This window comes from Hakea prostrata, chromosome 9, assembly GCF_041222555.1.
Source record: "Hakea prostrata isolate BN-2017 chromosome 9, UWA_Hpros_2, whole genome shotgun sequence".
NCBI lineage: Eukaryota > Viridiplantae > Streptophyta > Magnoliopsida > Proteales > Proteaceae > Hakea > Hakea prostrata.
Window position 1 is genome coordinate 14660925 of NC_142608.1, and position 25670 is coordinate 14686594.

Here is a 25670-nt window from a genome sequence, read left to right on the forward strand (position 1 = left end):
TCATGGTTACAGCAGTATATAAAGTGAAACAACAGTATTGAAAGACACTGGACTAGCATGTTCAAATCATTTTATAAAAATGAGGTTGTATGTCTTTACCTGTAAATAAGTAGAAATCCTCTAGATTGCAAACCAGAAACAGTTATAAAACTTTTACTTGAAACAAAAGACACCTATAAACAGGGTTACAATAATATGTAAGTCGAATGAATCAAATAGGACAAAATCCAAAAGTCATTTGGTCACTAGAAACCAGCCGGTCACTTAGGCTGAGCAACTGCCTCAAACGGGTTTCAATTATTCTCTCCCATTATTTCATCATATGGCTCATCACTTTAATGCCCCTATAGTTATTACAACTTTGAATATCTCCTTTATTTTTGTAAATTGGAACCACAACACTTCTCCTCCAATCATCTGGCATTTTCCTTGTGCTCATAATCTTATTAAACAATTTAGTCAACCAAACTAGTCCATGGGTTCCTAAGCTCTTCCATACTTCAATTGTGATTTCATCAGGACCTTGTGTCTTGCCATCTTCCTTAAAGCTTCTTTTACTTTGGACATCGAAATTCTACGTATATAAGTTTGGACATTGGTGCCTTGGTGAAAAATGTAATCGTTCGAAACATAAGTGCTTGAAGAATGCTCATTTAGTAAACTAGAGAAATAGGCTTCCCATCTTTTCTTAATATCCTCCTCAGAAACTAATACTTTACCATCTCTATTTTTAATACATCTAATATGGTCAAGATCTCCACTCTTCCTATCCCTCATCTTAGCTATCTTATAAATAGATTTTTCCCCTTCCTTTGTGCCCAACTTATTGTATAACTCTTCATACTTCCTTTCCCTTGCTTTTCCCGCAATTTTCTTAGCTTCATTTCTATCCAACATATACCTTTGAAGATCCTCAACATCCTTAGTTCTTTGCCATGTCTTAAAACTAGCTTTTTTATTCCTAATGGTAGCTTGAAACTCACTATCCCACCACCACGTCTCTCTATAAGAATGGATATTTCCTTTTGATTCACCTAGAACATCTTTAGCCACCTTCTTAATACACATAGCCATCTCATTCCACATTGCATTGGTATCCCCTTTAAAATCCTATATTCCTTGTTTGACTACTTCATTAACGAAGGATTTAGAGTACTCTCCTTTCAAATTTCACCATCTTATTCTGGGATAGTTTACCTTGGACCTTTTATGTGTTCTTGGGACTCAGCACATATCCAAGACCACAAGTCTATATTGTGCAGTTAAGCTTTCCCCCAGTATCACCTTGCAATCATTGCACAACAATCTATCAGTCCTTCTAATTAGGAAGAAATCTATTTGGCTTCAATGCTGTCCACTTTTGAAAGTAATTAAATGTTCATCTCTCTTTTTGAAGTAAGTATTTATAATAGATAAATCAAAAGCAGTATCAAAATCCAAAATTGAAATCCCCTCCTCATTCCTTTCTCCAAAACCATATCCTCCATGAACACTCTCATATCCTTTTTGATCTTTTCCAATATGTCCATTTAAATCACCTCCTATGATAATCCTTTCTCCTTGACGAATTCCTTGCATTAATCCATCCATATTTTCCCAAAATTCTAGTTTTAGACTTTCATCTAATCCTACTTGAGGTGCATATGCACAAATTATATTTATGAACTCTTTCCCCATTACAAGCTTGATAGCAATAATCCTATCACCCACTCTTTTAACATCCACCACATCATTTTTTAAATCTTTATCCACTATTATACCCACTCCATTTTTATTTGTTTTATCCCCAGTATACCAAAGTTTAAAGTCATCCAACTCTTTGGCTTTTTTACCCCTCCATCTAGTTCTTGGATGCAAGCTACATTAATCCTTCTTCTCCTCATAACATCTATCAATTCTAAGCTCTTACCAGTTAAAGATCCTATGTTCCAAGATGTCAATCTAATCCTACGCTTATGGACTAGCTTCTTTACCCGCACTCGTCCATGGCACGGGAACCCTTGCCTACTTATCACCGCATCCAGGCGCCAATGCGACGCGTCGCTTACAGGGAATGCCCTAGCTAACCCTTGCCCATTTATCACTACACCCGGGCCATAGTGTAGCGCGTCGCTTCTTTCACTAATTGTTTATCATCATAGATTTAGAATTATAATGCAATTGTGAATTAGAAGGCATGATCACTCAAAAGTCTAAATACACACATACATAAGCAATTGATAAATGCACCAATTTGCAGTTGGCAAATGCCATTATTTAAAATTTAAAATAAATAAATAAAAAAGGGTTACATATGGTGTCAGACCAGAGGTGGGTATTGCTTAGCCTGTTGTCTAACCTTCAACTTGTACTCTGTTGCATCCTTCAATGACGTTGTCAAAGATCAATAATAGGTGCCTTGGTAGTGCTGTCAACTCGTCAGCCTGGTGAAGAAATGCTGGTACTTTTCCCCAGAACCTAAGCTTAACCACAAGCTAATAGTATTAGTGACAACTGTCAAAAAACTTGGTTTTTCAAATTATATCAAGAAATCAACCAATTCAGATGAAAATTGAGGTTATACAAATAACACATTAGCCTCATCAACTAGGTAGTTTCTAATTTCAAATATCCATCAGCATAAGCAAGACAAGTGAAATTGTCCCGTCGATAGCTAGCATATCTAGTTTAGACAGAGAGTCGACTAAAAGTTTTTTTGAACCTGAACGTGGCAATACCAGTTGCTTGAAATTGAAATAAAAATTTCCAGAAAACAAGAAACATATTAAATCTAAAACTTTCAAAACTGACCAGTAAACTATTTTACCTGACAGCTATAGTCAACGAAGTTAGGTTCCATAAGCAAAGGAACACCCATGTAGTCCTTGAAGAAAGTATTTAGCGACAAAAAGTAAAAGCAATCTCAAGGAATCAAATATGAGGGTATCTCTTAATAATTAGTATAGATGCTAGAACATTTATCCCATAAAAATAAAATAAACGCTAACTTGTGTAGGCAACTTACATGTACTTACGCAAATTGCCACACTTTTGCTTTCTTCCAAATATTTGCATCTTTCTACCAAAACCTACATGCATAGTCCCATTGACAGCAAAGGTAACTTCACTGAATTAAGAACAGCCATATAAAACGAAATAAACCAACTCAATTTTAATTAGATGAAATGCTAGAAGCTACTAGCTACTACCCCGCTTCTACAAGATGAATGTCAATGTACCCACGAGGCAATGGGATAATAACAGAAAAAACAGCTCTCAAATGCAAGATAGGAAAGATTAACTCACAAACCATCGTGGCAGCAATTCTTCTACTCCCTAATGGTGCTATCACCATTTTAAAAAGTTGTAACAACAATGGAGGAAATAGTGATCTCAATATTCGTACCTGCCAACATTCACAAGAATAGTGGGTCAAAACCCTTAGATATCCAATGAAATCCAAACCACAAGAATAGAGATATCTTAGCCAACAATGTTTCGAACCTCACCAACATTGCAGATTGGGCTGATTAATGACATCGACTGCTTATCTATTGCAATTGTAGTGACTGCTTGAAAGATCAAAACAAAGTGATGAAAGACAATTGCCGCTCGCTCTCGCTACAAATCACTGGATGCTTCACGAATTTCTGATCACAAACATGACGAACTACTTGAACTACAGCTGCAGCGTATTCTTCAAGTTTGTAACCTATTGAGAGATTCACATGATATGTGCCACATGTTCGCTTCTTGAGAGGAGGAGATGGAGAGAGATCCAAAGAGATTGAGAGAGATTGACAGAAATTAAATCTTCCCAATTTGTCGTGAGAGGAGATTGAGAGAGACTAAAACACGATCAACATAGGTATATTATATTCTAGGTAAAGAAAACAATAAATATCTTTTACTTCCTTTTCTAAGAATTGATTAGTGGTTTAAAATGATGGTTATTACTCAATTGTCAAAATTTCTTTCTTGATTGACATTGAAAAAAATATATCTTTTCTTTTTTAAGAAATTTTTTTCTTGATTTGATTATATGTATTTAAATAAAAAGAAAAATATAAAGGGTACCAACGGGAAAAGAAAGATTGAGAGAGAAATTCAGAGAGAGTTCGAGAGGGAGAGGGATATAAATAGCGACAGACTTTGAGAGAGATTGAGAGAGAGGTCGTCAAAGAGGTTTAGAGAGAGATTCAGAGAGAGTTCGAGAGGGATACAGAGAGCGACAAACTTTGAGAGAGATTGAAAGAGGTCGAGAGATAAATCAAGAGAGATATTCAGAGAGAGTTCGAGAGGGAGAGGGATACAGAGAGCGACAGACTTTGAGAGAGATTGAAAGAGGTCGAGAGATAAATCGAGAGAGAAATTAAAGAGGGATTAAAATTAATGATAAATTAATAATAATTTATGACTAAAATGTCTAAATTATCCTTGTAAAAATAAGTTAAGAAATAACAAATAGTACAACATTATTGGTATATAGAAAAATTCTAAGGACAGAAAATAACAGAGAAAAAGATTTGCGAAAAAATGTAGAGTACATGCTTTTATTATAGTAAAATGATATATATATATATATATCATACTACTATAATAAAAGCATGTATTCTACCTTTTTCGCAAAACTTTTTCTGTCCTTAGAATTTTTCTAAATACCAATAATGTTGTACTATTTGTTATTTCGTTAGTTATTTTTGCAAGGATAATTTGGATGTTGTAGTCATGAATTATGATGAATTTATCCTTAATTTTAATCCCTCACATAATTTATCTCTCGATTTCTCTCTCGACCTATTTCAATCTCTCTTAAAGTCTGTCGCTCTCTATATCCTTCCCCCTCTCGAACTCTCTTTGAATCTTTCTCTAAATCACCACTCTCTCTGACAACCTCTCTCAATCTCAGTCTCTCGCTCTCTATATCCCTCTCCCTCTCGAACTCTCTCTGAATCCCTCTTGATCTCTTTGAATCTAAGTATTTGTTCTCTCATTGCAGAGAAGCCAAACGAGGGTGAGAAGAAGGACGATGGGGGAAGAAGGAAGATGGATCGATAATGGCGGTTTTGAAGGTCGACACGCATTGCAAAGGATGTACCAAGAAAATAAAGCGGGCTGTCAAGTGTTTTCAAGGTATTAATCTCTCTCAATCTCCTCTCCCAATCTCTCTCAATCTCTCCCAATCTCTCTCAATTGGTTCTTCCTTTTGCAACCAATTCATGAACCTTAGAGAAGCAATGTTTACCTACCGGTCTTCTCCCAAAGGCTGTAAAATCATATAACCTACACGAGAATGGGTTTCTGGAAGTGTTTCTAGATCAGCCTTGTTTGTTAATTGCTCGACAGTTTCAAGAATTAAGTCTTTTGTTTTCTGTTTTTTTTTTTTGGGGTCACATTAACTGGTTTTTAGAAATTCATATATATCTGACGTTTGTCTACTTATATCTTTTTCTTCTTTTGTTTAAGTTTTAAGAAACTAATTAAACCGTGGTTTATTATATAGGACTGAAGAGGAGAGTTCGTAATTGCAGAGGAGCTGGTCTCCCCCCTCTTAGTTATTAGCCTTAATCCTTTAAGTTGGAGGAGGATGGGGTACCCAGTTTTACCTCTGAAAACTATAGGGGATATTTATTGTCTTCATGGTTTATAGTTCGATAATAATCACCTGAGAGCAAATTATGTTGTAAGCCATTGTTCATTGATTAGAGAACCTGTGTTTCACCTCAATTGCTCTGTCAAAGGCTGGCTTAACCTTAGATCTCTTATAAGAAATGGCAGGGGAATTTTGGTTTTAACAGAAATGAATTTTGTTTTGAATATTTCACTTTTCTGATAATAGGGAAAGCTTACTTTTTTTTCACTTCCCTTCTCTCAGATAAAACATCTGAACGAAATTTAATTTGCTTTCTTCGATGATCTCATCCATATTTTGAATTGGTGAGTTAGGCGAAGGTACCTTTGCTCTTTGCCCTTTTAAGATGATGCTTATACTGCCAATGTGTTGTACTCACCAAAGCTAGGTTTTTGCATCTTACAAGCTTTCTAGGTTCTTAAGCTTACGGGATTTGTAACATGGTGTGGATTGGTTTTAAGACTTAAGACAATGGAGGCCAAGTGGCTAATATAGTATAACAAAGGAATTGTCTTACGAATAGCGGTCATAACTGAATATGGCTTGCAATACAAACTAGAAAGCTTGAAAGAGAAAAAAGAAATTAGTATACTGTTGTATTGTTGAGTCATTAGGCATCAAAACAAATGAAAATCCTACTGAACTATTGGGTTTCAGCAACTTTTATTATACTAATATAAGAATTTTAGACTTGATATAAACCTTAGCATTAGAAAAAAAATTGTGTTTATTTTGAGACTTTCTTATTGCAGAATTTACCTCTGCAGAGGTTCAGAACAAAGTAATAACTGAAGAGATATTCTGCACCTTCCGCTAAATCGAAGGTAAGAGCTTCTTGAAGTAAACCCTTGCACAGTTCAAGTTCTTCTTTTGGTATATTATTGTTAGCGCATGTTCACTGGCGGTTCATAACAAAGTAATAACTGAAGAGATATTCTGCACCTTCCGCCGAATCGAAGGTAAGAACTTCTTGAGTAAACCCTAATTCTTCGAAAAGCTTTAGCTTGTTCCTTTTTTTTCCTGTTACCCGTAGTCAATTCTAGACTTAATCTTAATTTCATATTGATTGAACGAAGGGTTCCAAGCTTTTTGTTGAAATTCTGCCACTCACAACAGAGGTTTGATTTTCCTAAAATTTTGTTTCTAAACGAAATCTTTCTCACCTTTTAACAATTCAAGTTCTTCTTTTGATATATTATTGTTAACGCATGTTCACTAGCGGTGGATTTTACAATTTCATTCCGATCGAAAACTTGATTTTTGAGCTACTGAAAGTGGATCTATTAGTTCTGAATAGGTCACTTCACTTTATCTTACCTTTTTCCCTAACTTCCTCCCTTAGGCCTAACCCAGAGAGCTACTGATCGGGTTTTTTTTTACTTGGCTACTTGTTTATGTTAATCATTTATTTTGTATGAATAATGCCACTTGAAGATCTTTATCGGTTTCACTGTAGAACTTGTGTTCATGTGGTCCATATGAACCAAACATATACTTTTATTCACTTCACTTTGGTGTTCAAGTGTTATCAAGTTCCAGTTTTGTTTTCTTTCTAAACGAAGGAAGTAGATGTTTGCCGGCAATTAATGGGTCCATGATACCTCAGTTATTTGCATTGACACACTTAATTAGAAGTCTAATGCTCTAATTTAAGTGATAAACCGGTATAAATCCTTAATCTCCAAAATTTTCTAAAGGCAATTGTCAATCTCCATGCCACTATGTTTATTGCAATACACTACTGGTCTTTAAAATCATGTGGTGTGGTATGAATAAAGAAACTTGCATGCAAATCAGATTAGCAGTTGAATTCTTTAGCATGTTACACGTTTGACATCAATATACCACCTTGAGACTTGTGCTTCCCCTCCCCCCTTCTGTTTGATTAATACTTGATATAGTTAATAATGGTGTAGAAACTTCACTTTTTGCTATTTGGTTGCAAGTTAAATTTATGCCTTTCTGATAACAATCTTCTTCTTTCATGTGATTTCTTTGACCTTATGGCATTTGCACTCACTATCACGATGTTCTCTTGATCTCCCAGGAAATAAATATGGTTTCAAAACTTCAAGATTCAGAGCCTCCAACTCCACTGTCAGTGATGAAGATATTCTTGGATAGCATTGCCAGTTTGTATGAGTTTATCAGTTTGTGTCTAATCCACCATTAAGCTTTGTCTCTGCTTCTCCATTTGTTATTCCTGAACCTTTGTTTTTGGGGGTAAGATTTACTATTCCTAAACTGGGAACTCAAAAACAACACATCATATGCTTCCTTTATGGGGTACTTCAAAATAGTCTATTTAAGACAACCAGTAGAAGTCATTAGAGAAATAAAAACTATAGTGAGTGAGAGACAAATAAATGCTGTGAAATCAAAACCTTTTGCCTTTTGGTGTATTTTCATATGTTCTCTTTTCTGTCACCATTAAGTTCCTTGCCCAAATATCTTGATTCTTACATGCTTTACAACCTTCCTAGAGCTACTATTTTTCTAAGCGAAAAAAAACCATTCAAGTATGTAGAATCATTCTGGAATTGCCCTTTTTAATCACTAATGTCAGTGCATTGAGTTTTATAATTTTTTATTTATCTTTTGGTTCTTTTTTTTTGGTTAATAGAGATTAGTTTACAACCAACGGGGGTTGGTCCAAGTGGTAAGCAGCCTTGGTTCGCTAAGCAAGGTTCCGGTATCGAATCCTTGTGGATGCAAAAAATCCCCACTGGGAGACTCACCCACCACAGCCAGGGTGTGCGACGCGGTTGAACCACCGGTTTATAAACCGGGGTAGGCAAACCAAAAAAAAAAAAAAGAGATTAGTTTACATGTCTTTTGGTTATAATAAGAGTTTGAGGGCTGAAAGCTTGAATTTTATAATTTACTGGTGAGCCTTTTTTTCTTTTCTAATTTTATCAACTATTAATACCGTTGATATTGAATACCTTTGGCTTCATTCTTTTATATTTCAAAATTTTATTTATGAGATCAAATTTGAAAAGAGTTTAATATTATCTTTATCAAAAATTATCACTTCAACTAATGATTTAAGCTCTACAAAGAGTCAATTAAATGTCTTAAATAGCAATAACAAGAAACCATCAAAAGAAATTAAATGAATTTTTAACAAGTATAAAACTTGACAATGGTTGCAACTTCTTTTGTAGAAATAGAAAGTCCTAAAATGTCATGAGTTCAAACTTCTGCCCTTACCACATCTTTCCCTTCCCCCCCCCCCCCCCCACCTCCTGAGAGAACCTATGGGCCCCCAGTCACTATAATTGGTTGATAATGACCCAAAAAATAAAAGAATAAAAGTTGATAAGGACATAAATAAACAAACAACTAAATTAAAGATTGAAGGAAATAAATATTTGTGTATAAAACCTTGATGCTAAAGGTATTCTAAATCAAAATAAATTGGCATTCATTACATAACATAGTTTAGTGGAAAGAAAAAACATAAAACTAATAAAAACAATAATTGTATTCCTATTTATGTGCAAAATTCAAATATATTTGCTTTAATAATAATTCTCTTTACCTTTTTTTGTTTTTGAAGTTTTTGAATACTCTTTCTTGTACTTATTTTCCATATACTTACTCTCCCTCTCAAAAGTTTCAATGATTATTCCCTCACCCCCCAAAACTTGATTGTTTATCTTAATTGTCTTCTTTCTTAATATAAAAATTTTCTCACTTTTTTGACTCGATATCTTTTCTCTCTCATATGCCACGTGCATTTGCACATGTCTTACTTTACTAGTATATATAAAAGCATGTACTATTTTTTTGCCACAAATCTTTCACTTGACTATTATATCCTTTATTTTTGTTCAAATATCTTATTTTTTATATTAATTTTTCTGTCATTTTATTTTTATTAATTTTTTTCTTGATACCCTTATATTTTTCTTCTTATTTAAATACATAAAATCAAATCAAAACCAAAATCTTGGCAAAAATTCCAAGATATTTATTTTTTCATATAATAAAAAGATCTCAGTCTTTTATATGATAAAAAGATCTCAATCACTTAGTAAAATCATATTTTATATGGCAAATCTTTTTATATTTCCTTTTTTTTTTTCTTATATACTCTCTTAATGATCAATTACTCCTTAAATATTTACTTTCCAGGTTTACATTGCTAACTTTGAATGATATATTGAGATTCAAACACCGACTCCAAGATCTTAGAGATCAAATGGAGAAAGTTATTAATTGTTTTCCTATTTTATTCAAATTTAAAGATTAATTAAATGAAATGAATGCCTATCCATTGATGTATATGAATCTTACATTCCTTATGGAATATAAAGTTAAAAGATTTAAATGAAAAATGGAATATATGAAATATAGGAATCATTACATTCTATATGGAATATGGATTCTCCCTCCTAAAAAAAAATCATTTTTCTTTCCATCTTTTTCAAAGTAAGTTAACTCCCTTAAAATTTATTTTTTTATTATTATTTTTTTTTTTTTGTAACTAAGGCTCTCTTTGGTATCAATTCTCATTCTTTATCATGCCTATTTAAAAGAAATAAGTACAAGAATTCATTATTGGTCAAGAATGAAAAATGGTTTGGTGAATTTTGTCGAAAATAAATTATGGAATGAAAAATAAGTTTGGTGTCAAAATAAAAAATTGTTAAAAAATAATAGTGAGCAAGTGATAAAAGAGGAGAAAAGTATGATTTTTATTAAAAAAATGTGTATTGACTATTTTACCCTCATCTTAACCATAAAATTTTAAGTAAACTTGTGCATAAATGAAAATAATGAAATTCTCACCATAATCCATAATAGACAATGTTCATTATGGATTTGGAAGTATTTCTATTAATTTAAATAAAAATAAAACTGATAATAGATGCCAAACAACTTAAAATAATGAAAAAACCTCATAATTAAGAATGATAATTGAGACCAAAGAGAACCTAAAATCATTAGTATCAAACAGACAAGCAATTTCTAATAGCTGTGATATTCTTTTTAATTTTGTTTCTATTCAACAATTCTGGAATCTCTTTTTTTATTTAGTAATACTAGAAAATATTTCATGATTTTCTCTCCATTTTTCTCAAGTAATTGTCTTAAATCTCACAATTTTCTCTTTATTTTTACTATAAGAACGTCTCTTAAAAATAAAATAAAATAAAATAAATAAAAAGATATTTTAAAATTTTCAAAGGGTAAAATACCTACCCAATCTAACTTTCCAATTTATCCTTGCTTTCACGATTAACTACTAAAACTTTTTATTTCAACCTTATATTTTCGATTTTCTTACCAAAAAAAACATTAACATTCCAATTTTAAAGAGTTTTATTGACGTAGGAGAGCGGTAACTTATGGGCGGTTGCGAATTTGATCTCCTTGAAGTCCTTCCTATTCTCAAAAAGTGTATTCTAGCAATGATGTCACAATTTTCTTCTTCAAACTTTTTCCTTTTATTATTCTTCTCCATATGGCTTCTAATGGAAACTACACAGTCACAAATTAGTTTCTTTTCTTGTCAATCATACGTTACATATCCATAAATTCAAAGTATGTGTGATTTCTTCTTTGTAGTTAAGGAAACGCACGTGCATACACATGTGGCTCTTCATGCTGTTCTAGAAAATCTTATTGGTTGAGTTGGCTTGAGAGTTGATTGATATTATGTAGGATAATAGATGAATCAAATTTAACTTGGATTGAATGGAAACAAACCTAAAACAAATGTCGCAACCAATCTAAGATCAAATGGCAGAATTAGGGTTCCTAAAATCCAAAATGGCAGGTTTATATCCATTTTTTTTCTTCTTCACAAAATTCCTGCAGTGTAAATTATTCTATGACAAACGATCTAGATCCTAAATTTTAAATAAAATTGTGTTTATTTGGACGTTTCATGGCCAATTTGATCGCAAGCTTGACTATTGTCCTCTATTGAATATTGATTTTGGTCTGTCTTATAGGTTTTAATTTGTATTAAATTTGTAGTAGAATAGATTTTCAAAATTCAGATGAATGATTTCAAATATTTTTATCCTAAGGGCTTGTTTGGTTACATGAGTTTGAGATTTCAAATATCTAGAGATTTCAAATCTATGGAGTCATAATTTTTAAAATTAATGTTTGGTTGTGGAATGAAATTTGTAGATTCATCCTAAAAAAATATTTGATCCACGTGATTTTTGTGAATGTGCAAATGTATAGCTTTTCCGAAATCTATGGATTTCACCCCTTACCAATAAATGTACGGATTCATGTTTTAGTGTAAAACGATAAATCTCTAGATTCCATGAATCTGGAGATTTTTACAACCAAACGGGTATAATTCTCAGATTCATGAATCCAAAGATTTGAAATCTCTAAATTCAAGTAACCAAACATGCCTAATAAATGAAAATAAAATACTTTTATCTTTCATAAAAGAAAAAATATTCCATTCAAATTAGCATTTGAGTGATCTAAATAGGGTTTTGACTTTTAACTCAAAAAAAAAATTTTCCATTTAAATGCCTTTTCGTATGGCTCTGTCAATCAGGTTTATATATAAAGAAAGTTAATGAATGCACTCACAATATGTAAGTATTTAACTGATTGATTATGAAATTTATTACATGATAAATTCTGGCCGTTTCTCAGGTGTGCAAGTTGAAATCGTCGAGTGCCAAAATTAAATGACCTGCTCACAAAACCGCAGTTCTGTTGTTACCACTTACCAGTAATGATTCCGTTGCAGCACCCAGTTAAGCTAAGGTTGTGACAAAAGAAGAAAAGACAACTGAGCTTATGAACCTGGTGTCCATAGACGCTCAGATCGATTAGAAGAAAAAACCCTTCTGTGAATTTAACTTGTTTCACTGCAATTTCAGTGTTATTGCAGCCAGACAAGTTGTACAGGAGTAGGAGGATTACAGAGCTATGAATTTGAAAGGTGAAGCAGCCCAGATTTTGATTGTTGAAGGGAAACCCAAGGAGTGACCATAAAGATGACTAACTGCATTTTCTTGAATCCCCAACACAACTAAAATAGACCTCCGATGCCAATTACATACTGTTGCTAATACCAGCAAGTGTCTACCTATGATCCTGAACAAAATGAAAAATCTCCATTATTGTGTTTCCAATTTTGAGCTCTAAAGCCAGTGAGCATCATGCAGTCACAGGCCCAAACCAGTTACAAAATTGCCAACCACTTGAGAAAAAGCAGCCTTTTCTGGTTCCCATCCATTCAGTAAATTCTTCTAATGGATAATTGCTATTTGGTGAATTAAGAACTTCCCAGTCTCATGAGAGAATTCTTTCAGCTACCGACACTGGTTTCCTCTGAACCTTGGTGACAGAACTATCCTAGACATTAGTTTTGCAAACCTGCGTGCTCCTCGTCCTGGTCTAAGGCGTGTTGGGTCCCCAACTTTAGAACACAAGGGATCACCAGAGCACCAACCACCCTCAACAAAGTTCCCAGGTTTTCGATGAAGGAGTTCTCTGTCAATCTTATCCAAAACGGGGTCATCTCGTTTGAACTTTCGGGCAAAGGGAGCATTGCTACGGATCATCTTTTTTGTATCGTTAAGGGTGAGGGTGTGTGGATGTTGTTTTGGAGGCATGTCCCATGCGATGTAGTGCAAATCATGGTTGACAGCAGTTGTTGCAAACTCTGGTACATTGCAGATGACTGTGTGAAAGTAACCTTCAGGAGTAGAAACAAAGTTCGTGTAGTACATAAGGAGGGTTCTTGGTAGGTTATCCCAACCCCATATCAAGTACTCCACAAATGCTCGTGACAGAACCATCCATGCTGAACCTGCAAAAATATTGCAACCATCATCATAATGAGAAATATTCTATGTTAAGAACTGCATAAGAATTCATTCCCAAATCCCCCCCCCCAGCATAAGATTGATCATATTCACTGTACTTTATGCCTCAGCAATTTGCTAATTTGACCTATGATATTTTCCTTTTATTGAGCTTAGCACTCGGGAAGCTCCCAAATGGAACAATTAAAGAAGAACATTTCCATGGACAGTTGAGATTGTAAATTCTAGGTCCATGGCTGAACTGTAGGACTTTTAGTGTTAACTGCCTGGTCCAACCAGTTATATCAAGATTCAGGAATGAAGAACAGTCAAAACTATTGGGTGGTTGACAACCACACCATTTTGACAGTTGGATTCTTCAAACCATTTGAAAATCAGACTCTCAAACTGTTGGACCATAAGTGCTTCAGTATAAGCATGCATAAGTAGTTCAATTGTAAGATATTGTTTTCATAGATTATAAATGTGTATTATGTTTGTCCTGAGTTTTTTGGGTCAGACCGTATAGACTGATGGACTAAATGATTGGACAATAGTCAGCATAGTGGAGGCTAGGATGATAGAAGATCCTAACCAGTTTTGATTCTTTTTGAAAACAATGTTCTATAGTGAGTCAATGCACAGCCTAAATACTAGAACATATAATAAATATCTGAAGTATATGATAGAATTAATACAACAAAAACCCCCTTTTTCCTAGAATGTAACTGCCTCCAGGTAATGTAGTTTCCACATTTCTTGTACCTAACACATTTTAAGAGACATTCCAGTACTTCAACAGAGTAAGGTATAACTAATAAGAAAATGGTATGGCTGATCGAGCAGAAATAGCAAACTTGGAATAATACTGAAGAATGAGGCATAAGTACTGATGAAATGCTCAAGTCAAGGCATTCATTTTTCACTAGACTCACTGTTGTTATCAACATATATCTATAGAGTGTACATCACCAAGGCCTCAATCACTTTTTCAGTGCCATAATTTCTTATTTTGGTGTAACATGCCCAATTTTCTGTTTACCTTGTCTGGTAAGTTAGATTAGCTATACAAGAAATGGACCAAAGAAAGATGGGAAAGAAATAGCTTGACACTTTCTTGCATTGATGTAAAGAGTTGCAGGTTCAATTTGAAATATGGGTCTCTCATAAACTTCATGTGAAGCAAAAGTATGAAAAACTAGTAATCCATCAATAAATTAAACTAGTTGTATCAAAGCAGAGTAGCAGCATGAGTGCTGACCAGTAAATAATTTAAATGCTGTAGGAAGTTCCCTTCTTTCAGTTGCAAAGAAAATCTCTGATTTAGTTGACATATAGAGTCCAGGGTCTACAATCAAAGGCTTTGCCCTTTGATCCCTGCACCATACAGCAACAAGATTTATCAGGTCCTGTAACATGGAGACCTGAGAAAGTAACTGACTGATGATCATGGTGTATTTAATTGAGAAAGATACGGCTTACTCCTTCCATCCTAGATTGCTCGAGTGCTCTATGAAATTCAGACTTCGGTCCAATGATGAAAACGCAAACAGAATATCTGCATCCATCAATTTGATCAGACAGGATTCTAAACCATAATTCTTAGTCATTACAAAATACAAACAAGATCGAAATTCTATTAATCCACATCATATTCATAGCATACCATCCTGTGTCATGAGAGGATAATCTGAAGCACTGAGGTTTATAAACCAATCCCAATCCTTGTTTTGCTTGAGAAGGATGGCACATGCATGAAGGGTATTGGAAACCATCGTGGGTCCTCTGTAAGTAACCATGTTAGCTTTGGTAATCATGTGTACATTCCCGACATTTGCGAACATGGTATCGTTCTCTACACGAGAAGCAAGCTCTAGTCGTTCTGCTGCAGGTGATTCCATGTCCAAATGAATGACATACTGGTTCAATGGGTGATAAAGCACACGGAGAGTCCTCCACAGCTTCTCCAGATCACCTTTGGATCCAGAGACCAGATACGCAAATCGAGGAATACGGGACTTGGGTGGTAGTGCTGGTGGAGGCAAAACTTTTGATTCAACAAAAGAAGGGATTGTCTGGTTTACAGAGACTTTTGATGGGAAGATTGAGAAAAGTGAATTGATTGTTGGCAGCGTTGATACAAGACCCATATTGAAGGCAGTAGCAAGGAGGAAAACCCCAACAAGGGAGCTTAGAACAAGTGGAAATACCCATTTCTTCTCCGTGCTCACTGGCTCCATTGTTCATGGGATTTGCTCAAATTCTCACATCATTTTCATTTTTAACTTCTTGTTCACCAAACTTCTTGCAACTCAATAAGCATTTTCCCACGAGTTGTGATGTGATAACTAAAAAACAAATTGAAAAGACATCTGTTAGATAATTCAAATGGTAAGAAAACAGAAAAGATTTGCAGACAGAAGAGGATGAACCTTCAAATTAATCCATCAGCTAAAACAATTCCTCCTTTCAAGAGCACAGGCATAGTTAAGAAAACCCGTATTTGAAATCACATCAATGAATTTTGAATATAGCATTCCTGACCTGTCTCAAAGACACGGGCCCATTCAAAGAAAACCACATTGAATTTTTATTGTCTGTTTAATGGTTGAATGATCTCATAAACAGAGGAACCAGATAATAAAGGATAGAACATGAACAATAATCCAATACCAGAATCCTTGCTTCACACATAATTATTGCAGATGAATGACAGAGATCAACAGAAGCAAACAAAATAGAGGATTATGAAAGAATCCCACAACCTAACTCATGATTTCTCGATTCATTATAGAAAACTAACAAAGAATTCAACAAATTGAAAACGCCAGGATAAGCACAAACGAAGAAGAAAGAAAAGAATAATCGGACACTCCAATATATTAATAAGATTAAAGCCCATCATCCATGGTCATCTAAATGAATCAGAATTCAAAAGGGAAGTACCTACGCAAAGAACCTGGTGTGATCGTGATGGTGCAACAAGAAAACCGTTCTTGGACGTCCAGATAAGAGAGAGAACTCAGAGAACGAAGAGGAGGAGAGAGAGAGGTTCAGGTTTTAAAATGTATTAAAACAGAAAATAGAATAAATCTCGCCAGCTTTCAGATTCGACCGTGAGACTTGGGTTTGCTCGGTTTTCTCAACTCCTGTTCCTCACACGGGGGAAAAAAGCATACGTGGACGTGTAGCGATTGACCTCCTAGATGAGGTCAACACGATTGGACGGCCCTGATATGCTGAATCGGTAATAGATCCTGTTGCAATCATCTGCTCCGGGATTAACGCCTGCCGACTCTAAACCTTTGCACCCTTTCTCCCGTTCTTATCATGGAGGATTGAGAAGGGCTATCCCAGTCAAAGAGAAAGTTGTGTAGATTCATCGTCATCAATTAACGTCTTTTGAAATTTGAATTTTTCAGCCCATCAATGCAGGATTTCGCTTCTAGAAGGGTACGTTAGTTGGTAACATGCCAGAAAATCAATAAAAGAATTCGCCTCTAAGGTGTTTGACAAAAGACTTCTTAGGGGACGCTCTAAATGGTCTTGACGAGAGGCAAGCTTCCAGAGTCTTGACTCAAATGTCTTGGCCTGGACCGACTGAGGAAGGGAAGCCTGACAAGGGGCTAGTCTCAGAACTTGACCCATTTGAGGCTAAACTTGTTTTGGAAAGCTTAAACGGGTATAAATATTCCTTGCAACGGCATCTTTCAATTATTAGCTGGTGTTTGTATCTGCTGGACCTAGAAAATTAGGCATTGGAACTGTTTCTTGTCATGCCAATATTGATTCCTGGGCTTTAAAACTTGTTTGGATTTGGGAAAAGTTACTCTGTTGAATCTATGACCTTCAGTGTTTCTGAAGTATTGTTGTTTGAACCCTTTCAGTTAAGAATTTTCACATCATAGGCGTGGTCAATTTGAAATTGCATGTATCCTTCACTAAGTCCCTGAATTTGAGAATCCTTGGGAGCTCTGTAATGAGAAGAGAATCAAATGTTCAAATCTGATAATGCTTTCAAAGAAGGATGGACAAAATAGAATTGAACTTTTCGTTTGGATTTTGTTGGACAAATAATATTCTAGTCTCAAAGCTAAAACTTTTCACTCAAAGATTCTGCTTCTCTACATCAGCATGCATGTCTTGGTACGTTAATTTTACTTGAGGATGGTTATTCTATGCATGTCATTAGTCAATCAGAGAAAACATCAGGACTGTTGTCCTTTGGGTTGTTACAGGTGGGATAGTTGCACCATATTGTCATTTCCTTAGAAAACTCTTGTTTCTGTCATCCAAGCGTTTGTGAGTTGGATTAGGTGAACTAGATATTTATGACTTCAGATAGATACAAAAGAAATTTCTTTGTTAATAAAGATTATCATCCACTCTTAAACTTTTTTCTGTGTTCTAATAATATGATATTTAAGAGTTAATATATGTTTATTTTCTAATTGTCTTAGTATCACAGATATATACTCAGGATACAGCTTTGGTTGGTCTCAGTTCCAACTAATTCAGCCAACCAGTAAGAGGTCTGGGATGTTGGTTTTCCAAATTGACCATATACCAGAAAATCCCAACTAAGTTTGGTAAGATAAAATTTAGTGACTTTGAACTTCCCAATAAGAAGATAGAATTTCACTTAGGGGGCTTGGTTTCATCATGTTTGTTTTACTTATTTCTGTACATCTATAGTTTATAAAACCCCAAGTTCTACCTTGACCTAATCCGTAACAACTTAACTAATTCTAGGCTAACTCATGCAGGGTCAGATTACCTTTGGTAACACTTAATGTCCAGATTGATTGGAGTTGGTAAACAGAATACTTTGTTCTTAAGCTAGTCAAGTTAGAGTTCTTCTGTTATTTTTTTCTACTGGGGGAACCAGGGGGTCCAAATCCAACCACAACTATTGGTAGTGCTCTATACCGCAAGGGATGGGAATATGTAGGATTGACCAAGTTGGTGGGGACTCAAACATGACTAGTGTTCTACTGCGTCTATTAAATTTTTAAGAATTAGCTGAGTGTTGGTATGTTTACCATTGAAAATTTGATACATATAAAATACATAAGTGGGAGATTTACTTTCTCCATAAAAAACAAGACTACTTATATTAGAATATTACAATAAACAAACTACCAAAACTGCAAAATATACACAATAATATCATAATAGCGTCTTTGGCATGCCAAAGGCACTTCTGTAGTCTGTTCATTTTGTTGGATTTTTGTGGATGGTTTATTTGGCCTTAATGTGGTCCAAGCTGCCCAATTTGCACCAGGTGCCTGCTTGCAGACATGTAGAGAGGATGTATTAATCTATGCTTCAATTGCATGCCAAAAAAATTATGGTGGCAGGTACTATGATTTAGACATCCAACCATCCGGCCTTAATGTGGTCCAAGCTACCCAATTTGCACCAGGTGCATGCTTGCAGACATGTAGGGAGGATGTATTAATCTATGCTTCAATTGCATGCCAAAAAAATTATGGTGGCAGGTACTATGATTTAGACATCCATCATATCATATGGGTTAAATGGAGAAAGTAAAGAAGGAAGGGTTTAAAAAGACCCTGGAGAAAATTGCAGAAAATTGCCTTTCTAGTGTCAACTCCAGTGTGATGTATAATGTTGAGAAAACCCCCTGTGCTTTGGCTACATTAATAGAGATGAGATTTGCAGTGACCACCTTGTACACCCCTTTAATTAAAAGAAAAATACAAAAATAATGGTCCTAGATTTGGACTCTGAATCCCACCATCAGAATTCTCTCAAATTATGGTAGAATCCTACTTCCAAGTCCAACCTGCACATCAATCCCTTAAAGCCCCAACCCCCATCCCCATCTGAATGTTATGGGAGCCCCTCCTTTATTGACAGCTAAAACACTACCTTTGCTGGTTCTGTTTTTTGATCTTGGAAGCATTGTACCTTGATTGGTCCTCTCGAGCCAAGGTTACACAACCCAGTCGAGCTTATAGGCCCACGTCAGAGACTGGATCACTTGATGAACCCCCCCCCCCCTTAGTTGGTTGTCACTTGTCCATGTGTGGAGCCATGTACACTGAAGCTACACTAGAGGGGGTATGATGAGAAGTTGGAAACTTAAGCCCGCATTAGCTTGTTCAGGTCCTCAGTGCTTGCATATACTCGAGGATCATTAGTTCAACTTGAAGGCTGAAGGCTGAAGCACACAACTTTTCATTCCCTAAGCCATACAGTTTGTGTTCGAGCATAAATCTTTTTTGGGTATCCCCCCCCCCCCCCCGGCTTTACCTGTTATGATCTGATTAGGTCTCACTGATGGGAGTAAGCAAGGTGGAAGTTTTTGGGATGATTAAAGTACATGCAAAGGGATGCTCAAAGGGTTACTGTTTGAGCTTCGTCCATGGATAATTGGAAGATCATGCATGAATCATATTTCATTGTTTTCCCCCTCAAAGGAATCATTATAGAAAATTGAAGCTTCCATCTCACGTCTAAGGATTTTCCTTTTATGATGATAAACCCAAAAGTATTAAATGCCCAGTGTTAAGCTCATGTATTGAAGTAACCAGGGTAGATCAAATCCTTCCAAGGATTTTTTGATGACATTAAATTTATGTCCAAAAACCTAGTACTACAAAACTGTCAACTATGACACTAGTAAAGTTTCAAAACCAGAGATGTAAATGGATCAAATTCAACTGACTGTTGAAGAAGTATAGCTATCTTAGGTACACCAAAACTAGTTCCCCTAATCTGAATCAGGTCACTCCTCCAAACTGGGGCATCTGAACATTAGAATGAATATAAAGACTTAGAAGACTCACACAAGATTATTGGACCTTAGATCTTTGATCAGCCTATCCAAGTTATGACAAGAAGAGCCACCATTTCTAATGCACCTCCTTGCTAGCTTTGTCAATTCATCTATCGACTCTACCAGCTCTTCCCTCTTTTTCTCCATCACATCCCTCACCACTCTCTGTATGGTCCCTCTATCAAATCTGTCCAAGGCCACACCAACCTTCCAAACCTCACTAACATACCTGTTGTTTACCTGCTGGTCTGCGAAAAAAGGCAAACATATCATTGGTACACCATCATAGATAGCCTCCAAGGTCGAATTCCACCCACAGTGGGTCAAAAACACACCCACAGCTGGGTGGCTTAGGACTTCCTCCTGTGGTGCCCATTCCACCACCAAAGAACCCCTTTCCTTTGCCCCAGCCACCATTTCTGCTAGAGTACTCTCGCCTTCATCACCATCAACATTGATAGAATCTGGCCGTATCACCCACAAGAAGTGCTTCCCACTATTAACCAGCCCATGCCAGAACTCCATCAGTGTGTGTTTATTGTAAACCACTAAGCTTCCAAAACTCATGTATACAACTGATTTTGGTGGCTGAGAATCGAGCCATGCCATGCAACTTCTATCTTCGTTCCATAGGCTGTTTGAAGCAGTAATATTGGAAGCCACTGAACAGGTGGAATGCTGTCTTCGAGATGTAAGGGCATGGAGTGGCCCAACTGTGTAAATATTAGGGACTTGAGAACGTAATTGAGCCAGTACTGGACCTTCCAGGTCTTCAAAGGTGTTGATTATGAGACCAGATGCTTGGGTCATATGCTGACACTCGAGACGTATCTTTTTAAAGATTGGGTTAGTTGGATCTTTTGTTTGGAAGAAACTCGGAAGATCTCGTCGACGGAGAAAGCTTTCCATCCCGGTCACACTCTTTATGGGCACATCCAAGTCATCCTCATCTTCTCCACCTACCATTGTACATAGACATGTATAAGTGTATAACCAACATTTTAATTCAATAAGATTCATCTCCACAATATACTACTAATTCAGGAGAATTGGCAGATGAAAATGTGGGACAAGGTAGACCAGAACTTCACTTGAATATGATTCAGAACAAGGTTCTGGACCTAAATTGAAAATGATACTGTTGATTGTTTTGTTAATTCTGTTTATCCAATGTTTAACAGTCTTCCTCTGGAGATCTCTACATGATGCTATTCCAACTAAACTGAACTTGAAATTCAAAAATGAATGTGCAGAAAATTGGATGTATTCTCTGCCAAGAGGATGTAGAATTCTTAGATCATTCGTAATTACATAATCAAGTGTTTAGGTTCATAGAACTGAAATTGTTTAGAATAAAGTTGGGCTTATCTCTAAGCATGTGGCTAAAATCTCATCCCTGAGAAATCATGTCTTGGTGGAGGTTGATATGATCACTGAATTGTCCTTCTCACTTCAATGTTTGCATTCATTTGCCGTCTTTGGATTCTGGTTTTGATCATGGTGTCGTAGTTGATGAAGGTATGAAACCCCGAATCAATAGATTAGCATCAGGGCTACTTTAGTTGGACTACTGTGTCATTTATGCAGACAGAATAGATAGCATGTCAACATACCTGCGAAGCAGATAAAATCAACCATCATTCATGGACTGAAGGCTGCAAAAAGATGAAGTTTTGATGGCATTTTGGTGCAAGACAGATTGTGATTATGTTGCAGTTGTTACTCTGGGGAATAAATCCAACTGCAGGTGATGCAGTTGAAGCCTTGTATTCACCACATTAGAATTTCGATGGGTTAATTTGCAAAATGCACATGGTTCTAAGACTGCCCAAGCTAAGGTTGAAAGGTCTTTTGCTTTGTAAATGCTATAATATCTCAGAGAATCCTCCCAGCAGGTTGGCCCATCTGCTGAAGATTGATCGGCTTATCCATTTGTCGTGGCAGTCCAAAATGGAGATTTTTGGCTGTGATGTAGCAGAGGGCTTTTTTGGCTGATACTGAAGGATCATCAGACTTGGAGGAGGTATTTATATGATATCATGTATTGTAATAAAAATGAAACTTGAGGATTTTTGAGTTGGGGTTTTAGGGTGGGACTTCTTGCTGCTGATTTTGGTGGTCTTGACAAATATCCACTGTAACATTTCTTCCATTACATAGTGAAGCATCGTCAGTTTCCCATATGAACATAGCACATGATATTTGTGTCTAAATGCTATTAAATTAGAATGACATCTTTACTTTACTCTGTTTTGTTTATGTGTTGTGTTTCTTTGGTGTTTGTGTTTACAAGCTCTCTTCTAAAAGGATCTTTCGACTAAATTCATAAGAGCTGCTCAGTTATGCAGTGAATGAAGAACAGAGATAAAAGACAAATTCAGAGCCAACGCAAAAATGGCTTAAAAGAGACGGTGATAACTGATAAGTGGTGGTTGTGGCAACTATTTTGTCTATATTCTTCAAACATCTCCCCTTTATTTTCTGGTTTCCATTCTCTTATGATCCAAAAGGTTAATAGAGTTTTTGGTGAAAACCAAAAGTTAGCAGCTAAATGGGCAAGAATTGAACATAAACAGGTGCTATGGATCACAGTGAATATTAACAGTAACCTACCTTGAAAGGGAAGCTCCCCTGCTGCAAAGAGTGCGGGAAGACAGAAGAAAGACCACAAGCAGCAAGCACTGATGGCACGATAAACAAGTACACGAATATTGAACTCTTCTGCAACATCCATGTTGAAAGGCATGACACCATCTACTATAACGCAGCTCAAGGGTGGCCACAGCCCAGATTCTTGACTACCAGCTTTAACCATCTCACGGAAAAATGTCTTTGCAGTAGCTTCCATGGAGTTTAACATCTCGAAGAAGGTGGCAACAGAACGAGGGTGATCAGCTGGAAGACCGTCAGGGATGGTTTGGAATCGGAACTTAGGCCAGCGGCTGAAGCGTTGCTGGGCATCTGTAAAGCGGAGGAGGCGTTGATGGTTATGATCGGAGTTGAGGAAGGTGATGTAGAGACCAGCATCACTGAGGACCTCTGCTAAGTTGAGCATTGAATTCATGTTGCCCTGCCCTGGGAAGGGGAAGAGGAGCACATGAGGACTCATTGCTCCTGTTTTTTCCATCTCTGCCTCTTATCTTATCTTCTTATTCTTCTTCTCTAAAGCTCAGTGAAAGATATGTTACGTCTGTTAAATGCCTTAAGTGCATAGAAAAATCTCGTTCTCAGTCTGAAGCCTCCTCTTTTATACCTAATGTCCAGAGCATAAAATGCGGAGAGTCACGTGAAAACACTGTAGAACTGACAGTCACGTGACTGACATTGCAATTACAAATTTACGATCGAATCTCTGTTGTTTTTTTTTTTTCTCTGTTTTTCCTAAACGTAAATTACACAGCATCCATTATATTTAGTGGAATTAGTGACCAATCCATTGTTATCTCAAAAAATTAAATGATACTCATATGCATAATTATAAATTACATACAGTTAAATTTATTAAAGTAATATCACTTACCTCCTCTCTTAGCTGAACAATTAGTACTTATACCCCCTCTTAGTTGGATAATATCACTTACCTCCCCTCTTACCTAACAAATATATCAAACACTTCCCCTCTATTGACTTTCTCAGTTAAATTTAACTTTTACTTTTAAATATTTTTCTAAAACCCCAAACTACACTTGGCTAATAATATTTTTTTTATTTTAAACCCTAAATTATCGTAATCACTTTAATTGTTAAAATATTAAATTACCCTTAATTAAAATAATTGTTAAAAAATCCAAAACATCATAATTAAAACCCAAATTATCTTTAATTACTAAAAGCCAACATACATTTTTTTTCACAAAAAATTTTATCAAACAATTAAATAAACCCAAAATAGTAGTACGTGTTTATTTTTATCAACATACCTTCTTTTTTTTAATTGCATTTTTAAATTTACTTGATAGTCGTACGTGTTTTTTAATTGTTTCATCAAATTAAAAAAAAAAAATATGTTGGGCTTTTAATAATTAAAGATAATTTGATTTTTAACTATGGGTTTTGGTTTATAATAATTATTTTAATTGAGGGTAATTTAGTATTTTAATTGTTATGGTGATTATGGTAATTTAGGTTTAAATAAAAAATACTTTTAGTCAAGGGTAATTTGAGATTTTAGAAAAATATTTAACGGTAAAAGTTAAATTTAACTGAGAAAGTCAATATAGGGGAGGTATTTGATATATTATCCAACTAAGAGGGGTGTAAGTGTTATTTGTCCAGCTAAGAGGGGAGGTAAGTGATATTTACCCAATTTATTATTAAAATAATTATAAAATTAATCAAATAATTTTACTTTAAGTTATTTAAAATTTTAAAAAATTTAAATTACATAAATGCCCTTTAAACTGAAAAATTACAAAAATAACGCAAACTACCGTCTCTCTAACCTATCGTCTACAACTACGTTTTGCTGAGAAAGAAGAAACAAAGAGGATGGATCAAGATTGGAAAGGAAATTCAACAGAGAAAGAGAGGAAAATTCTTCTTGCATGTATTGACTTGTTTTGGAAAAGAATGGCTAGTTTACCTTGTTGTCATGTTTCCTTCCATTTCTGCAAAATGTTTCGCCATTACTGCCATGGTTCTCTACTTGTGAACTACAGACGATTATTTTAGTTCTTCTAGATGCCTCAGAAGACAAAAATCTGTTCTGCTTAGACTTTGACAACTAAACAAGAACTCCAACAATTGCAACAAAGGACCATCTTGAAACATGAAGACTGTTATTGACCCTCATTAATAAGCTGCAAACAGCATTGTAGAAATACCGAGCAGTCGAACGTTTTAGCGAGGAATGCCACTAACGCTTATAAACCCTACAGATACATGGCTTGCTACAATCCTTTTTCCGGTTTGCTAAGATCTAAATTTGAGTAGCAACCAATGGTTTGAGGAATTAGTATTGGTCGAGGCTTGTACAGATTTCAAGATTTAGACTGGTTGATGGTACTAATTCCCAAAATTCCTGCTTCAATTCTAAGGCTTTCAACAAATAGAATCCTAACGCCCGCTTCTTTATGTTTCAATCTGGCCATTGGTTTTGTTGGGAAAAAACCGATAGATAGTTTACTCTTTTTCGCATGTGTAAAAGATCGACAGAGAAAAACAATACAAAAATGTATTCATGAATAGTGTCCATGTATAGTGTTGTGAATAGTGCCGGTGTGGGGCCCACGTGAATTGTACTTGTGTGGGACCCACGTGAAAGATAACAAAATAAATAATCACAAAAAAAGCACAGACACAACAATATACATGGTTCGGCTTTTCCTACATCCACGGGTGTAATGGGACCTTTAACTACGAGAAAGTATAAATACAACACTTATACAGTGCTTGAGTTTTTAATAAAAAAACCAACCCTGTATCCAAAACTGGATACCCTTGTACACCCCTCTCT

The 25670-nt window shown here is 35.5% G+C and overlaps 2 protein-coding genes across 5 annotated transcripts; both read right to left on the reverse strand.

The window, feature by feature from the left end:
* Positions 1–12129: 12129 nt before the first annotated feature.
* LOC149004797 (beta-glucuronosyltransferase GlcAT14A-like) lies at positions 12130–17049 on the reverse strand. 3 transcript variants are annotated; one of them, XM_089168002.1, is made up of 5 exons: positions 16361–17049; positions 15077–15758; positions 14893–14968; positions 14672–14787; positions 12130–13415 (listed from the first exon to the last, which is right to left on the reverse strand). In XM_089168002.1, exons 2-5 carry the CDS (start codon positions 15648–15650, stop codon positions 12916–12918), a joined length of 1266 nt encoding a protein of 421 aa, XP_089024128.1. In that variant the 5' UTR covers positions 15651–15758; positions 16361–17049; the 3' UTR covers positions 12130–12915. The 3 variants fall into 3 exon arrangements, with proteins under 3 accessions (XP_089024128.1, XP_089024125.1, XP_089024127.1); XM_089167999.1 differs by having other exon boundaries at positions 16357–17049; XM_089168001.1 differs by lacking the exon at positions 16361–17049 and adding an exon at positions 15843–16323.
* A 1348-nt stretch (positions 17050–18397) lies between these two features.
* Positions 18398–23412, reverse strand: LOC149004798 (7-deoxyloganetic acid glucosyltransferase-like). Of its 2 annotated transcripts, XM_089167997.1 has the most exons (3): positions 22829–23412; positions 20226–21174; positions 18398–18698 (listed from the first exon to the last, which is right to left on the reverse strand). In XM_089167997.1, exons 1-3 carry the CDS (start codon positions 23340–23342, stop codon positions 18662–18664), a joined length of 1500 nt encoding a protein of 499 aa, XP_089024123.1. In that variant the 5' UTR covers positions 23343–23412; the 3' UTR covers positions 18398–18661. The 2 variants fall into 2 exon arrangements, with proteins under 2 accessions (XP_089024123.1, XP_089024124.1); XM_089167998.1 differs by lacking the exon at positions 18398–18698 and having other exon boundaries at positions 19698–21174.
* Positions 23413–25670: the final 2258 nt, after the last annotated feature.

Bases quoted from the DNA above. Each gene is read 5' to 3' on its own strand.
- LOC149004797 (XM_089168002.1), bottom strand. From the start codon at position 15,650: ATGGAGCCAGTGAGCACGGAGAAGAAATGGGTATTTCCACTTGTTCTA. The intron at 14,969-15,076 runs GTATGCTATGAA...TGATGGATGCAG, and splicing joins TCCTCTCATGACACAGGATG to ATATTCTGTTTGCGTTTTCA. The intron at 13,416-14,671 runs GTCAGCACTCAT...ATATTTTTGCAG, and splicing joins AGCATTTAAATTATTTACTG to GTTCAGCATGGATGGTTCTG.
- LOC149004798 (XM_089167997.1), bottom strand. From the start codon at position 23,342: ATGGAAAAAACAGGAGCAATGAGTCCTCATGTGCTCCTCTTCCCCTTC. The intron at 21,175-22,828 runs GTAGGTTACTGT...GTACAATGGTAG, and splicing joins AGGGGAGCTTCCCTTTCAAG to GTGGAGAAGATGAGGATGAC. The intron at 18,699-20,225 runs GTGAGTCTTCTA...GTCTGCAAGCAG, and splicing joins CTAAGGTCCAATAATCTTGT to GCACCTGGTGCAAATTGGGC.